Source organism: Podarcis vaucheri, assembly GCF_965113315.1.
Source record: "Podarcis vaucheri genome assembly, chromosome: 13".
In the NCBI taxonomy this organism is placed as follows: Eukaryota; Metazoa; Chordata; class Lepidosauria; order Squamata; family Lacertidae; genus Podarcis; species Podarcis vaucheri.
Window position 1 is genome coordinate 16,276,843 of NC_138751.1, and position 15,973 is coordinate 16,292,815.

Sequence of the window (15,973 nt, forward strand, 5' to 3'; positions counted from 1 at the left end):
AGACTATATTTTGAAAAAATAATAATGAACAAATTCCTATGTCCCACAAATAACCCAGAGATGCATTTTAAATAAAAGCACACATTCTACTCATGTAAAATCACACTGATTCCCAGACCGTCCAGATTTAGAAAGCGATTGGGCCAGATCCAGAACCTGGGCCTTAGTTTGCCTACCCATGCCCTAATCCTTAGGGCTACTTGGTGTGGTAAGAGGGCTGAGGAGGAACCACACAGACAGAGCAAGGGCCATAGCTCAGTAGTAGAATATCTGCCTTGAATGCAGAAGGTTCCAGAATCAATTGCTTGCTTCTCTAGGCAGGGCTAGGAGAGACTGTCTGAAGCCCTGGAGAGCTCCTGAGAATCATTGTAGATAATACTGAGTGTGAGCTAGACCAATGGTTTCACTTAGTGTAAGGCAGCTTCCTATGTGGATAGCTCAGTTAGTTAGAACGCGGTGCTGATGACACAAAGGTTGCAGGTTCGGTAACTGTATGGGAGAGATGCATATTCCTCCATTGCAGGGAGTTGGCCTAAATGCTCCTCAGGCTCAAGGTCCCTTCCAACTCTACAATTCTGTGACTCAGAAATAAGTCCCAGAAATATTCAGTGCTTTCTTCCTAGTAAAAAAGGTAAAGGACCCCTGGACGGTTAAGTCCCATCAAAGGCGACTGGGGTGCGGCACTCATCTTGCTTTCAGGCCAAGGGAGCCGGCGTTTGTCTGCAGTCAGCTTTCTGGGTCATGTGGCCAGTACAACTAAACCACTTCTGGCGCAACATAACACTATAACAGAAGTCAGAAGCACACGGAAATGCCGTTTACCTTCCTGCCACAGCAGTACCTATTTATCTACTTGCACTGGCGTGCTTTCAAACTGCTAGTAAATGTGTTGAGGATAGTGGCCAAAGTTAGCAGCATAACAAGACTCACTTTTGAGTATAAATGAGTGAAATTGTACTGTTAGTTTTATTCTTGTTTATTCTCTTACATTCATATGCCACCTTTCTTCCATCATAAAACCCAAGATTGTATTATAGTTCCATCCAGGCACTGACCAGATTTAGACCTGCTTAGCTTCAGCAAGGTATTTTAGTTATTTTATCTAGTGCATAATTGTATCATTTTTGTAGCCTTGTGTGCCTTCAGAACATACTCTGGGACCAGCCCAATAATAGATTTGAGGAAATTCAAGGATGCATTTGCTGGCAGTTGTTGCACAATGAGAACTGCCTGTCCTGAATTTCTCAGAACTGATCTCCAAGGAAATTCCTGGGTTGCCGAACCCCACTCCACCCAACCTTCTCACCAAATGAGGACACAGCAAGCTTGGAATTGGGAAGGTCACATTTACTAAAATCCATTTGTAAGGCACATATAACATCACTTGACAAACATTCCTTTTCCATATCCTTTTTATATGTAACAAAGTCCTGAGTTGATGAAGCATGGTTTTGTTCCCAGCTTCATAAAAATTCACATTGTGTTGGCACATCTTAGGGAATATTGACAAGAACTGTCTGATGAAATGGAATGAAATATGGGAATGACAAGAAGGAGAGGCAAAGGTGGTTCCTTGTACCAGAGTGTTTTGCATCAAAAGTTGTGTATTCAAAACTTTATTTTAGTTCATAAAATGTATTGTTATTCTGGACTACAATTCCCATCACCCCTGATCACTGGCATTGCTGGCTGGGGCTGATAGAGTTTTAAAAAACCCTCAAAGCAATTTACAAGATCATCTGCTATCATGACAAAAACCTAATTTCACCCTTTGTGCACCTTCCTTATTCCTTTGAAAGGAGCTGGGAGGTGTGAGCAGGGAATGGTATTCACAATAGGGATTAATAGCTAGATTGGAGATATCAGGGCAGCAAAGATGGCTCACTTAATGGGTCTACCCGATGTGTGTTAAAGGACAATAAATGATCAGTTAATTAATTTGCCACGATATCCTTTAACCGCTTGGATTTTCAGCAAAAGACTAAAAGTGTCTGGATTCTGTCAAAACCATTAACTTCCTCGGCAAAATCATATTAGGAAACATGGGTAAGTAATCTCCCACCTGCCTTGTCATTCTATGACTCTATGATCTCCACTAGAGCGGCTTAGCACAGGCTCACCACAGACCACAATTAGGGCAGATCACTTAGCTTCACTTTTTCCTGATTGGGAGGAGAGTATTCCTTTTTGCTGAGTACCAGGTGACACCACACATTTCACCATCTTTCTCTGCAAAGATGAGCGGAGAAATGGGACAATTTAAAAATAAATAAAGTGTATGCTTGTGTGTCTCTAAATTTGAGTAGGATTTTAAACAGAACTGTTTTTAAATTCTAAATATAGGAGGCTTTTAAAAAATAATATGGCTTAAAAGGAAATCTAAATTTGAGTACATGAATGTGCCACAAAATCTCTTAAAAATAATCCCTCGAATAGTGAACTCAAGTGGCAAGTGACAACAGAAGTGGAGTCGAAATAGCGTTGCTGAGAAACAAGGGGTTGATAGCAGCATGCTTAGGAGAACCAGTGTTCAAATTTTCCCTGGTGTATTTTGCTACTGGCACACGACTACATGGAGATTTCTGGACGCCAGGCTGGCAGCCACAATTTAAAAACCTCTGCCCTAGTCCATAGGTAATACCATTTCCATTTCCACAGTGTGCGTTTCTCCTTCTTGCATACTGGGTCAAGAGAACTGTTGTCAAGCAGTGTAGTTGAGATCATAGAATCCTAGAATTGTAGCAGTGGAAGGGACACTAAGGGTCATCTAGTCCAACCCCCTGGCAAATAGACATTCTGTTGTAGTGATCATAGCTTAGGTTTGAGATGCCATTTGGCGCCTAATTTTATGGCACCTAGTATATATATCTGAGTTTCTAACACTGAGGGGAACCATCGGGTTTTCAGAAGAGAAAATCTTAAAAATGTCAACACTGCTCCCCCCCCCCAAAAAAACCCCACAGTTAAATGAAGATGGAATATGTTCAGCAGCCAATGAATGAACCTGCTGCCAGCATAGTCAGAGATGATAGAATTTGGGATCTAACATCAGGACCTCCAGAGGTTTCCTTGCCTCTTTGCTCTAAGCTGCTACAGTTCTGCAGTGCAAAAGGCAGAACACACATTCCCCAAGAAGTAATCTCTGTCAGGGGACACATGAAAGTGGACAGAGTGGCTATAGCCACAAATGAGAAACCCCTTCTCTCTGAACTGTCTGAACTGATTGCTTGCAGAGGGCTTTTTTAAGTTAGTCCAAACGCCTTTTGAAATTGGAATGAGGGTTGTGGGCCTTTTAGGGATGGGGTGGGGGAAGTAGAAACTGTAGAGTATAGACAGAATATTGTGCTACCTGGGCACTGGAAGGAAAGCCTGGAATCCAGGAAATCTGACAACCGCACCAAGGGGCTCACCTTCAGAGCCGCTTTCTACCCAGAATACAAAACAAAATGGCACCCCCTAGAGCGGAAGTGGCCAAAGTGGTGGACTACAACTCCCTGCAGACCTGACTACTGGCCTAGGGTAGCCAGGTGTCCTACATTACAGAGGGCTGTCCTCTTTTTGAGGACTGACCGGTCCAAGTCTGCTTTAAGATAAAGAACCATAAAAAGATAGATGGGTAGCTTTGAAGTTGTCGGTCCAGTGTCAGCAGCACCTGGCAGGAAGGTGAGCAGGCAGACTGACTGTCATCCCCACCATGATGTGTATTTTTATTTAAACTCTAGTAATTATTTCTAAATTTGCACCCATACATATAAATCACTATATGCAAACTGATGTCCTCAGCACCGCATACCTGGCCCCTCTACCTGTTGGCTGGGCTGACAGGAGCTGTGGAGCACAACATCTGGAGAGCAACATCCCAGCTATTCCTGCCCTAAAGGATTCAGATTGCTACTCTTGTTTCATCTCACACCCAAATGACTCAAGATACTCACACTGGGCTGTGCCTATAACGGCCACCTCCTTCCCTGCCTGAATTGTGAAGTGCATAAATTTGGGGATTCAAAAGTGGACTTTAAAAAACCCCCAAAGGCCTGACCAGGACCTCTTGAGTTTCCACTCTTACCAGCACAAAAGAGTGAGTGGTTCTGAAAGGAATTTGGGCAGACTGAATGGGTCTATCCATCTACTCTGTGATTCAGTCCGCCCACATGTCAATCACCCATTGTCACAATGAAGTCAGATGATCCCATTTGGTATAGCAATGGGCCCAGAATCCCCAATTATCAGCTGATCATCGGGGTTCCCTAGCACAGTGCTGAGCAAGCCCCAACATTCATCGCAGCTTGCAAAGTGTTATACAGTGATACCTTGGTTCTTGAACACCTTGGTACTCAAACAACTTGGAACCCAAACACTGCAAACCTGGAAGTTAAGTGTTCCAGTTTGCGAACTTTTTTCAGAAGCTGAAAGTGCTCTGTTTTGAGTGCCACGCTTTCGATTTGAGTGCTACGCTTCCGTTTTGAGTGTTACACTTCTGATTTCAGTGCCACACTTCTGTTTTGAGTGTTACACTGAGGTCTGTCTGTTTTTCCTATTTATTTTGCATTTTTGTTTTTGCTGCTCCTTTTGTTTTGTTTTTGTGACTGTGTGGAACCCGGTTCAGCTACTGATTGATTGATTGATTGTGTGACTGCAGTACACTGCTTATTGCTTTCATTTTACGGACCGATGGTCGCGTTAGATAGTAAAATTCATGTTAAATTGCTGTTTTAGGGGTTGTTTTTAAAAGTCTGGAACAGATTAATCCATTCTGCATTACTTTCTATGGAAGAGCACACCTTGGTTTTGGAATGCCTTGGTTTTGGAACGGACTTCTGGAATGGATTAAGTTTGAGAACCAAGGTACCACTGCACAGCTGCTGCCTCCAGTCAAGTGACAGGTAGCCCCTGCATGGCCCAGCTGCATCTTTACCTGCCCCAAGCCTGACAGCAGGTGCATGGAAGATGGGTGTGGCTTGGCCAAAAGAGCAGGGCGAGCCAAATGGGGAGGCCTTGTAGGCCTAGTTAGAACCACTGGGTTGTGTTAGGATATATGCTGAAAACTGTCCCCTGCCCCACCCCAAAGGCCTGAACAACAGAACCAGGTTCCCCTCTTGCCTTCCCAGGTTACACAGCAGCTCTATGAGAGCCCTGCTATGGTTGCAGGCTATTCTTGCCTTTGCACAGTGTCCTGATTGGAGCATAGTGAGTGCTTGGGAAAATACATGGTATGGCTTTGTAGGAGTCCCTTGGCAATAGGGAGGTGGATTTCTGGTGCCTTGAAAGGGGTCTTGCCTTCTGCCTTCCCTTGGGGCCTCATTGCCCTTCCAGATCATTCACGAGATGTGGGTTTTTGTCCTTCAGTGCCTCATACAGCTTATTCTTGCACCGGAGGTCCCAGCTTGGCACAAGCCTGTAGAGCTCTCGCATCTTGTCTGGGTTAGTTTCCTTGGCAGTGATTTTTTGGTATTGCTCATCACTGAGGACGGAGCCATACAATTTATCCAGCACTGGTTCCACTGGGGTGGTCCGTTGGATTAGTGCCTCCCTGTGCCGCTCGATGAAGTGCACGTTGGAAGAGTTTCGAAGCTGCGGCCCTGCCAGGAAAGAGAAAAAGAACAGAAATCTTACTACACTTTCACACTTCGGGCTTAAAACTGGTTACCCAACTCATTCCTCCTCCCCCATGCCCTGGGAATTGTAGTTCCATGAGGGGAGGGATTGCTAACAGAGCATTCCTACTAGCTCATCTGCCTACAGTTCCCAGAATTCTTTGGGTAAAGTTGTAACTGTTTTGAGAACTGCTTAAAAGCCAGTTTAGGCCTTAAGCAGTATATCAACCAATAAATAATGACAGCAACTTGACCAGCCTTGACTACACTATGACTTGAGAGGCATTGGTGCAAGGCACAGGGGTCTGCACTAAACTGCAAATATCAGAGAGACAAAAGAAAAAAAATGCATTTGTAAAGGTGCAAAACAAGCAAATGTGATCACAGAAGGAAAAGCATGGTGGTATCAGAAGCTCTCTAAAAGGCTCCTTACTGCAGCCAAGGCATGCATAATTCCAACTGTGGGAATTAGAGAAGCCAGAAAGAGGCAGGATAGAAAAGAGAGCAATTTGTATATAGCAAAGGTTCTTCCATCCATCCTATTTTTGACCTTAAATTTGTGGAATTGGGTGGCTGGGAGAGGCTTTCGGAGCCAACATACAACAACTTCAGGTTCACAACATCTTGTGGCCCTGACCGTTAGGTCCAGTCGCGGACGACTCTGGGGTTGTGGCGCTCATCTCGCTTTACTAGCCAAGGGAGCCGGCTTACAGCTTCCGGGTCATGTGGCCAGCATGACTAAGCCGCTTCTGGCGAACCAGAGCAGCACATGGAAACACAGTTTACCTTCCCACTGGAGTGGTATGTATTTATCTACTTGCACTTCATGCTTTCGAATTGCTAGGTTGGCAGGAGCAGGGACCGAGCAACGGGAGCTCACCCCGTCGCAGGGATTCGAACCGCCAACCTTCTGATCGGCAAGCCCTAGGGCTCTGTGGTCTAACCCACAGCGCCACCCATGTCCCTTCTTGTGGCCTATTAGATCTTAAAACATTACAGTTAAAACAAGCTGTTGATGTAAACCTATTTTAAAGTTCAAGTAAACAGAAAACAAAAGAATATTTTGTGGGGATTTTTTTATTGTCTTTTATTGTCGGCCACTGTTATCAATGGCCAGCTATTTCTCAGAGCGGATTTAAAGTTGTTTGAGCCTCGTTTAATGGGCTCCATTTAACCAAGACTGGCGAACACCAAAACTGATGGAATATGTGTTGGTTTCTGTTGTTGGTAATGGAGGGTAGGGAGAAAGCGTAGAGCTATAAGTCATGTCCATAATGATCCAAGCAAGTACACAGGGACAAAGTTCAACCTGTATTTTTCAGAGCTGCAAATCAGCAGTCTGGTTATTTATTTTATTGCTGCTGCCACCTGGTGACCCTGTCCGCTTCAAGAGTACACCTTTCTGAGAGAGGACATAAACAACCCTCCTTTTCCTCATTCATGATTGCATCAAAGGCCCAACCACAGCATAACTAGATGTGAAACTTAAACATGCCACTTCCTCTGGGGTCTTTTGCACTTTTAATTCCTAATGCAGAGCACAGAGGCGAGGAGAATCTTTTGGGCAGGGGTACAAAGGGGCATAAAATCTTGGGTGAAAATTCAAGCCACTTAAAGAAAAAGATCCTAAATAGCTTTCCGTTTAAAAATGTTTTAAAGAAGTGAAGCTGAGCACATTTTCTCCATCCTTTCTCTAACTATGTATGTTTTTTCATGTTGTCAGAATTATTCCATAGAACTGTTCCCTTATTTCTTTGTGACTCTGATGTGCTTGTGCCCCACCCTGTGCCAACAAATATAAACTGGCAAAGTTCAATCCATATTTTTCAGAGCTGCCTATCAGCAGTTTGGTTCTTCGTTTTATTGCTGCTGAAACCTCTCTGGCATGAGCTGATAAGCAGCCTTGCATTTCTAAAGCAAATGGGGAAATGAAATCATGGCTTTAAGCTTGAAATGTCTCGCGGTGCGAAATTGCTCACTTAAACCTGAGCAAGTCCGGGAGTTCGTTGCAGTACAAAGGTTAGCCCTCGTGGGGCAGAATGTAAGTAAATAATGAGTTAAAAGAAGAACAAACCAATTTCTAAAGGCCATAGATGGAAAGGGCGTTATGAAATACACGAAAGCGAAAGCAACTGAACGGAGGCATTTCCAGGAAAGCAGGGGGGGAAAGCCCCGAATGCATATTTTTTTTAAGTCAAGCTTGTGCATGACAGTCTTTGCTTACAAAAGACGTTATTTATTTATTATTTTCTATCTTATGTTCTCTGCAATGTAATTCTCAACAACTTCAAGGCAAATAAAACTGTTCTACAGATGAGCGATCAGAGAGTTACTATTTCATTTTGAAATACTCCCTCATCGCAGTTTATTCTCCTTGTTTGACTTCATGTAGTTACAAAGCTAGATGGAGAGAACGAGGCGAGACGAGGCTTTTAAGTGGAAGTGGCCACTCCCCAGTTTTTCTAAGTGAGTGCCGATGAACTTCAACCAGCTTTGCTCTACCGCCTCTTCCCACCTCCGGAGCATCTCCTCTGGCTGCAGCAGCAGCAGCTGCAAAGCCGCCGAACTCGGGACCAGGCGAAAGTTTCGCTCCCCTCCAGACCCACCTTGGCGATCCTTAGGATCGGGCGCCGCTCTCCCTCCCCAGCCGCTCCTTACTGTTCCCGGTGGCGATCAGGAGCTCCTCGGCGCGGTCCTTGCAGTTGATGGCTTCCAGCACCTCGGCGGTCAGCTGCACGGCGTACTCCTCGGTGTAGTAGCTGACCAGCAGGTCTTTGAGGTCCAGCGCATCCGCCTTCTGCAGCCGCCCTCGGGGGATGTTGTCGTACTCTGGGGGCACGGGGAACTCGTTCAGCTTAGCCTTGAACCTCCTCAGCTCGCCCTCCTCCAAGTTCTCCAGGCAATCCAGCAGGCAGTCCCGCCTGCTCCTCGCCATGGCACGCCTTCAGAGCCAGCAAGAAATCAACCTCGCTTCGCGGAAGCTGCAAGATTGAAAGCAGGCATCCTGCCTGATACAAAGCCCGGGCTGGGCTGGCGGGGGGGGGGAGATGCTGGACTCCCATTGGTGCAGCGGGAGGAGAGAGGCTGGCCTGAGTGAAAGCTACAATGGGGGCAGAAACGCGCCCGTGCGCCCTCCCGCGCTTTTCTGTCTTTTTTCTCAGCGCGCTGGGGGGAGACGGACTTTCCCATTACAGTGGTACCTCGGGTTACATACGCTTCAGGTTACAGACGCTTCCGCTAACCCAGAAATAATACCTCGGGTTAAGAATTTTGCTTTAGGATGAGAACAGAAATCGCGCTGCGGCAGCGGGAGGCCCCATTAGCTAAAGTGGTGCTTCAGGTTAAGAACAGTTTCAGGTTAAGAACGGGCCTCCGGAGCGAATTAAGTACTTAACCCGAGGTACCACTGTATAAGGATATGCACGAGCGCTTGCAAAAGGCTTCCAGGCGCCAAGTTGTTGCAGGCATAACCTCCAACATTTCTCTGATGAAAATAGGGGAATAACAACAACAACATTATTTATCTGACTGGGTTGCCCCAGCCACTCTGAGCGGCTTCCAACATATATAAAAGAACATAATAAAACAAACTTTAAAAAACCCCTTCCCTATGCAAGGCTGCCTTTAGATTCCCTAGTTGCTTCTATCTCCTTGGCAAGGGGGTGGCAAAACTCCATACCTTCCAATATTTCTCCGATGAAAATAGGAACATCCTAAGGAAAAGTGGGACATTCCAGAATCAAATCAGTAACCTGTAAATCCGGGACTGTCCTTTAAAATAGGGACACTTTGCGGGTCTGCAGCACACGGCTCTTGCAGGAGCGAAATTCTGAAGAGATGGGGCTTTGGGGACTTGGGGGGACGGCAGTGGAGAAGCTGCACGCTCCGACACCGGGGGTGGGGGTGGGGCAGAGAGCAGGCGGGGGTGCGGCTGGTGCGTGTCCGGGGGAGGGGGTGACGCGCATCCCGGTGGCGTGGCATGCCGCCCGCAGGGGTGCGGCGCACGTCCTGGGGTTGTGGCACGCCACCTGCGAGGGCATGGCGAGCATCCCGGGGGCATGGGGCGTCGCCTGCAGGGGCGAGGACCGCAGCCCGTGGGGGCCTGGCAGGCAGCATGGGGGTGCACGGCATGTGTCCGGGGGTGGCCGCGATGGCAACAACCTCTCCGATGGTGCCGGGAGCGGTACACTCCCCCGCCCCCCTTCCTCTGCCAGTGAGGGGCGGAGCAAGTTTGTAAGAAATAAAGAGGAAAGCCATGCGAACAGCCAGGCCATGGTCTGTTCTTGTAAACATCCCAGGAACTCAGATGTACAGGAAGTCAGATGCACTGGTTTGTTCTTGTAAACCTCGAAAGAAGTCGTCCGTTTTCTATAAACCTAAGGCATGATACGTCACATATTTCGCTCGAGTTTTCTGATAGACTGATGGGGCAAACCTCTTGCCCGCCGCTTAGTTTTTTTCCTCCCATGTCAGAGGCTTTGGACGCACAACAGGCAGTCATTCAACAGGTACAAGCTTTACGCACACACACTTGTTGTTGTTTAGTCGTCTAGTCGTGTCCGACTCTTCGTGACCCCCTGGACCAGAGTACGCCAGGCACTCCTGTCTTCCACTGCCTCCCGCAGTTTGGTCAGACTCATGTTTGTAGCTTCAAGAACACTGTCCAACCATCTCGTCCTCTGTCGCCCTCCTTCTCTCTTTCTCAACATCAGGGCCTTTTCCAGGGAGTCTTCTCTTCTCATGAGGTGGCCAAAGTATTGGAGCCTCAGCTTCAGGATCTGTCCTTCCAGTGAGCACTCAGGGCTGATTTCCTTAAAAATGGATGCGTTTGATCTTCTTGCAGTCTATGGGACTCTCAAGAGTCTTCTCCAGCACCATAATTCAAAAGCATCCATTCTTCGGCGATCAGCCTTCTTTATGGTCCAGCTCTCACTTCCAGATGCAACCAAATGCTCTTCCGCAGGTGAGCCAGCAAGGGAGTGACTCCCTGTGCAAGAGGAACCATTAGCAGTGCCATAAGCATCCTCATAGTTATCAATTTGCACTCCTAGAATAGAAAGGTTGTATATACAGTGGTACCTCGAGTTATGAACAGCCCAGTTAACGAACTTTTTGGATTATAAACACTTCAAACCTGGAACTGCTTGTGAACTTCTTTTGGTATACAAACCAGGCCTCAGTATACAAACCAGGCCACTGCCCGGATCTAGGCCCTGGCGCCTGCGTGGCCTCCATTTGGCCTCTGCTGCCAGGCTCCGGCCGCAGGAGGCCCAGCACTCTGGCGAGGAACACTTACCTAACCAAGACCAAGAGCGAAGCCCAGCGGTGAACCTAGTAAGTGAGCCTGGGATTAAAAGCATCAGCCCTTTACCAGCCCTCGCCTCACCCCCAGCTGTTGGGTGGCAAGTTGGGTGGCACCGGGCCAGGTAAGGCCACCCATCCTGTGGGAGGGGGTGAGTGGGAAATTTTGGGATTCTGTCTTGTTTCTTTGTTTATGTGAGTCTGCAAGGGACGGAATGGCAGGAGAGGAGTCACCGGTTGTGAATCTGGAAGAGGACGCCGACCCCCCATTCAAATAATGACTATCATCAGTGCAGGTAAGAAAAAAAAATCACATTTTCATTTTAAAAAAATCATTAATACTGTTTTAGTGATTTTACAGTACAGTACATTGTTTATTGCTTTCATTTTACGGATCAATGGCCTCGTTAGATAGTAAAATTCATGTTAAATTGCTGTTTTAAGGGTTGTTTTTCATCGTCTGGAACGGATTAATCCATTTTCCATTACTTTCTATGGGAAAGTTACAGATAGGTAGCCGTGTTGGTCTGCCATAGTCAAAACAAAAAAAAATCCTTCCAGTAGCACCTTAAACCGTATCTGAAGAAGTAAACTGTATCTGAAGAAGTGTGCATGCACACGAGAGCTCATACCAAGAACTAACTTTGTTGTTGTTGTTTAGTCGTTTAGTCGTGTCCGACTCTTCGTGACCCCATGGACCAGAGCACGCCAGGCACTTCTGTCCTCCACTGCCTCCCGCAGTTTGATCAAACTCATGCTAGTAGCTTCAAGAACACCATCCAACCATCTCATTCTCTGTCGTCCCCTTCTCCTTGTGCCCTCCATCTTTCCCAACATCAGGGTCTTTTCCAGGGAGTCCTCTCTTCTCATGAGGTGGCCAAAGTATTGGAGCCTCAGCTTCACGATCTGTCCTTCCAGTGAGCACTCAGGGCTGATTTCCTTCAGAATGGAGAGGTTTGATCTTCTTGCAGTCCATGGGACTCTCAAGAGTCTCCTAAGAACTAACTTAGTTGGTCTTTAAGGTGCTACTGGAAGGATTTTTTTTTGTTTTTTCTATGGGAAAGTATGCTTTGGTTTAAGAACGCTTTGGTTTAAGAACGGACCTCCAGAATGGATTAAGTTCGTAAACCGAGGTACCACTGTACTGCTGTTTTGGCTAAGCTTACACATCTGCAGGGACGTGGGTGGCGCTGTGGGTTAAAGCCTCAGCGCCTAGGGCTTGCCGATCGAAAGGTCGGCGGTTCGAATCCCCGCGGCGGGGTGCGCTCCCGCTGCTCGGTCCCAGCGCCTGCCAACCTAGCAGTTCGAAAGCACCCTCCGGTGCAAGTAGATAAATAGGTACCGCTTACCAGCGGGAAGGTAAACGGCGTTCCGTGTGCTGCGCTGGCTCGCCAGATGCAGCTTGTCACGCTGGCCACGTGACCCGGAAGTGTCTCCGGACAGCGCTGGCCCCCGGCCTATAGATGTGAGATGGGCGCACAAACCCCAGAGTCTGTCAAGACTGGCCCGTTCGGGCAGGGGTACCTTTACTTTACCTTTACACATCTGCAGAAGGTTTTGTGAGGCTAAACCAGTGGACTTTGCTGCCATCTGGTGGCCTTTCATAACACCTATGAACAAGCTACACTTGAAACTATGATGAAGCATGACTTTTTTTGGCAATATTTATAAAAACAAGTACAGATGCAAAGAAACTTTGGTTTACTTCCAGTTCCTTCCTCTTTGGGGCTTCATTCTTGGATATTCTTTCCTTGCTTTGATGTTCTTTGTGTTTTGCCTCCTATACTTACATCAAACCTTGCCTCTCTTTGCACCCCAGTGCACAGCTGTCAACTTACAGATTTGAAAATAAGGGACCAGCAGCCAAAATAAGGGACCTGCAGCCTCACCTGTTCCAGGCACTCCAGTCTTCCTGTCTTCCTGCAGTCTGGTCAAACTCATGCTGGTAGCTTCGAGAACACTGTCCAACCAACTTTGTAACCAGAGGTTCAACTGAATAGAATCTGAATCACATGCACCACAAGGCCTATGCAGCCTCAACTTAAGATGGCCCGGCCTGGCTTTGCACTGCAAAGTTTGCAGCAGCACATGCAACAAAATGGCATCCAGCATTCAAAAACCTCCTCAGCTTGCATTAACTAGCCACACACAAGGCATACAAGCTCCACCTCCCAGTCGTTCTTAGACTTCTTATTGGGTGAGCAACACAGCCAAGCAACACAGTTGGAGCCTCCCTCCTCCCTGGCCGGCAGGGAGGGAGGGAGGGAGGGAGGGAAGGAGAGGAGCTGCTTCCTTTGAAATTTAAGGGACATCATTTAAGGGACATCCATCAATAAGGGACAGCAGCGGGACATGGCGCTGGAATAAGGGACTGTCCCTTCAAATAAGGGACACTTGACAGCTATGCCCCAGTGCTTTGTTTACAGTTTGCTTTTTATGTAACTGACACGCATTCTGCTTTTGTTATTCTTCCAATTTGAATGAAAAGCAAATTTAAAAATCTGGTGGAATGGAGAGAACAGGTGGGGCATGCTTGGCAGGGGGTTGGACTCGATGGCCCTTGTGGTCTCTTCCAACTCTATGATTCTATGATTCTATGGTCATTTCTGGATACAAATTCTGTACAAAGGATGGTTCGGCAGGTGGTGGTGTGTCGGGCTAGGCAGCCTCGTAGCGACTGGGGATCTTCCCGCTCGATGTGGTGCAATGGTAAGATAACACCATTAAACAAGAACCACCAAAACATTAAATTAACTTTCCAAGATAATACTGTGATTTTAAGTAGACTTCCCTCATTTTTTTCTTGGTTAGTTTCCCTTGAAGAGATTTTTTGGTACTGTTCTTCATCCAGGATTGGGCTGTTCAACATATCCAGGGCTGCTGCAACAGGTTACAGACTCCGCTAACCCAGAAATAGTACCTTGGCTTAAGAACTTTGCTTCAGGATGAGAACAGAAATCGTGCAGCGGCGGTGCGGCAGCAGCAGGAGGCCCTATTAGCTAAAGTGGTGCTTCATGTTAAGAACAGTTTCAGATTAAGTACGGACCTCTGGAATGAATTAAGTACTTAATCTGAGGTACCACTGTATAGATAATACTGAGTGTGAGCTAGACCAATGGTCTTATTCGGTGTAAGGCAGCTTCCTATGTGGATAGCTCAGTTAGTTAGAGTGTGGTGCTGATAACACCAAGATTGCAGGTTTGCTCCCTGTATGGGAGAGCTGTATATTCCTCCATTGCAGGGGGTTGGCCTAGATCAGGGGTCCTCAAATTACGGTCTGCGGGCCATATCCGGCCTGCCAGGGTCCTGAACCCGGTCTGCCTAGCAATTGCCGCTACCACCCGGTGTCTTCGGACGCAAGAGGCAGTGGCGTAGCGTGGGTTGTCAGCACCCGGGGCAAGGCAAGTAATTTGCGCCCCCTAACCCATGGATTTTAACACTTGAGTGCGAGCGCCCCCCATGTTGCGCCCGCCCCCTGCACCCCCCCATGCTACGCCACTGGGGCTGGGGGCGAGCGAAGGAGCCAAGGACCCCCCCCAAAGGCTCAGCAGGAATTTATTAAATTTATTATTTGCGGAGCCCCCGTGGGCTGAGGCAGCCGAAGCCCCCTCCCCTCGGGTGCCTGCCCGCCCCCTCCTCTCCTGCTGCTTCTGCCGACTGGGAGGGAGGAGAGCTCCAAGGGGCCTCGCTGCGCCTAAACCCTCCGAGAGGAAGCCGGCGGGCTTGGCGAGCACCTCTCCTCCTCCCGGCCGGATCCGGGGGCTTCCAGCCATGCTCCGTCCTTGCCCCCCCCGGCTGAGACTTGCGCTGAGAGCCGGAGCCAGTGGCGCCTCCTTCTGCCGGGAGACCCTCGCCCGCCCGCCGGCTTCCTCTCGGAGGGTTTAGGCGCAGCGAGGCCCCTTGGAGCTCTCCTCCCTCCCAGTCGGCAGAAGCAGCTGCCGCCTGTGGCTGGGCCGAGGGGATGGCGTCGGCGGCGGGGTGCGGAGGCTGCCCGTGCCCGGCCAGGGGTCGGTGGCAGCGTCGGCGCTGCTGCAGCGGCTGCTCCTCCTGCGAGCAGTGAGTGGAGCGCAGCCGCATAAAACCCAAGATTGTATTATAGTTCCATCCAGGCACTGACCAGATTTAGACCTGCTTAGCTTCAGCAAGGTATTTTAGTTATTTTATCTAGTGCATAATTGTATCATTTTTGTAGCCTCGTGTGCCTTCAGAACATACTCTGGGACCAGCCCAATAATAGATTTGAGGAAATCCAAGGATGCATTTGCTGGCAGTTGTTGCACAATGAGAACTGCCTGTCCTGAATTTCTCAGAACTGATCTCCAGGGACATTCCTGGGTTGCTGAACCCCACTCCACCCAACCTTCTCACCAAATGAGGACACAAGAAGCTTGGAATTGGGAAGGTTACATTTACTAAAATCCATCTGTAAGGCACATAGAATATCACTTCACAAACATTCCTTTTCCATATCCTTTTTATATGTAACAAAGTCCTGAGTTGATGAAGCATGGTTTCCCCCCCAGTTTCATAAAAATTCACATTGAGTTGGCACATCTTAGGGAATATTGACAAGAACTGTCTGATGAAATGGAATGAAATATGGGAATGACAAGAAGAAGAGGCAAAGGTGGTTCCTTGTACCAGAGTGTTTTGCATCAAAAGTTGTGTATTCAAAACTTTATTTTAGTTCATAAAATGTATTGTTATTCTGCCCTAGAATTCCCATCACCCCCGATCACTGGCCTTGCTGGCTGGGGCTGATGGGAGTTTTGAAAAACCCTCAAAACAATTTACAAGATCATCTGCTGTCATGACAAAAAACTATATTCCTTTGAAAGGAGCTGGGAGGTGTGAGCAGGGAATGGTATTCACAACAGGGATTAACAGATTGGAGATATCAGGGCAGCAAAGATGGCTCACTTAGTGAGTCTACCTGATGTGTGTTAAAGGACAATAAACGATAAGTTAATTAATTTGCCACTATATGCTTTTACCGCTTGGATTTTCAGCAAAAGTCACTAAAAGTGTGTGGATTCTGTCAAAACCATAACTTCCTCAGCAAAAATCATATTAGCAAA

At 47.6% G+C, this 15,973-nt stretch overlaps 2 protein-coding genes across 4 annotated transcripts in view; both read right to left on the reverse strand.

The window, feature by feature from the left end:
• Nucleotides 1-1,332: 1,332 nt before the first annotated feature.
• On the reverse strand, nt 1,333-8,575 carry LOC309516509 (apoptosis-associated speck-like protein containing a CARD). Its single transcript, XM_082195273.1, has 2 exons — nt 8,253-8,575; nt 1,333-5,579 (listed from the first exon to the last, which is right to left on the reverse strand). Exons 1-2 carry the CDS (start codon nt 8,527-8,529, stop codon nt 5,299-5,301), a joined length of 558 nt encoding a protein of 185 aa, XP_082051399.1. The 5' UTR covers nt 8,530-8,575; the 3' UTR covers nt 1,333-5,298.
• Nucleotides 8,576-9,268: 693 nt separating this feature from the next.
• Nucleotides 9,269-15,973, reverse strand: part of LOC309517126 (NACHT, LRR and PYD domains-containing protein 1-like) — a 36,961-nt gene continuing 30,256 nt past the window's right edge. For 2 of the 3 annotated variants that reach the window (XM_082196194.1, XM_082196192.1), the window contains exon 12: nt 9,269-9,346. The gene's annotated coding sequence lies outside the window, so the exon portion shown is untranslated. Of the gene's footprint in view, nt 9,347-9,797; nt 9,971-15,973 lie in introns of those variants that run through there. The other variant, XM_082196193.1, reaches the window with a different exon arrangement.

Coding starts and splice junctions, on each gene's coding strand:
- LOC309516509 (XM_082195273.1), bottom strand. CDS start 8,529: ATGGCGAGGAGCAGGCGGGACTGCCTGCTGGATTGCCTGGAGAACTTG. Junction 5,580..8,252: donor CCTGATCGCCACCGGGAACA/GTAAGGAGCGGC, acceptor CTTTCCTGGCAG/GGCCGCAGCTTCGAAACTCT.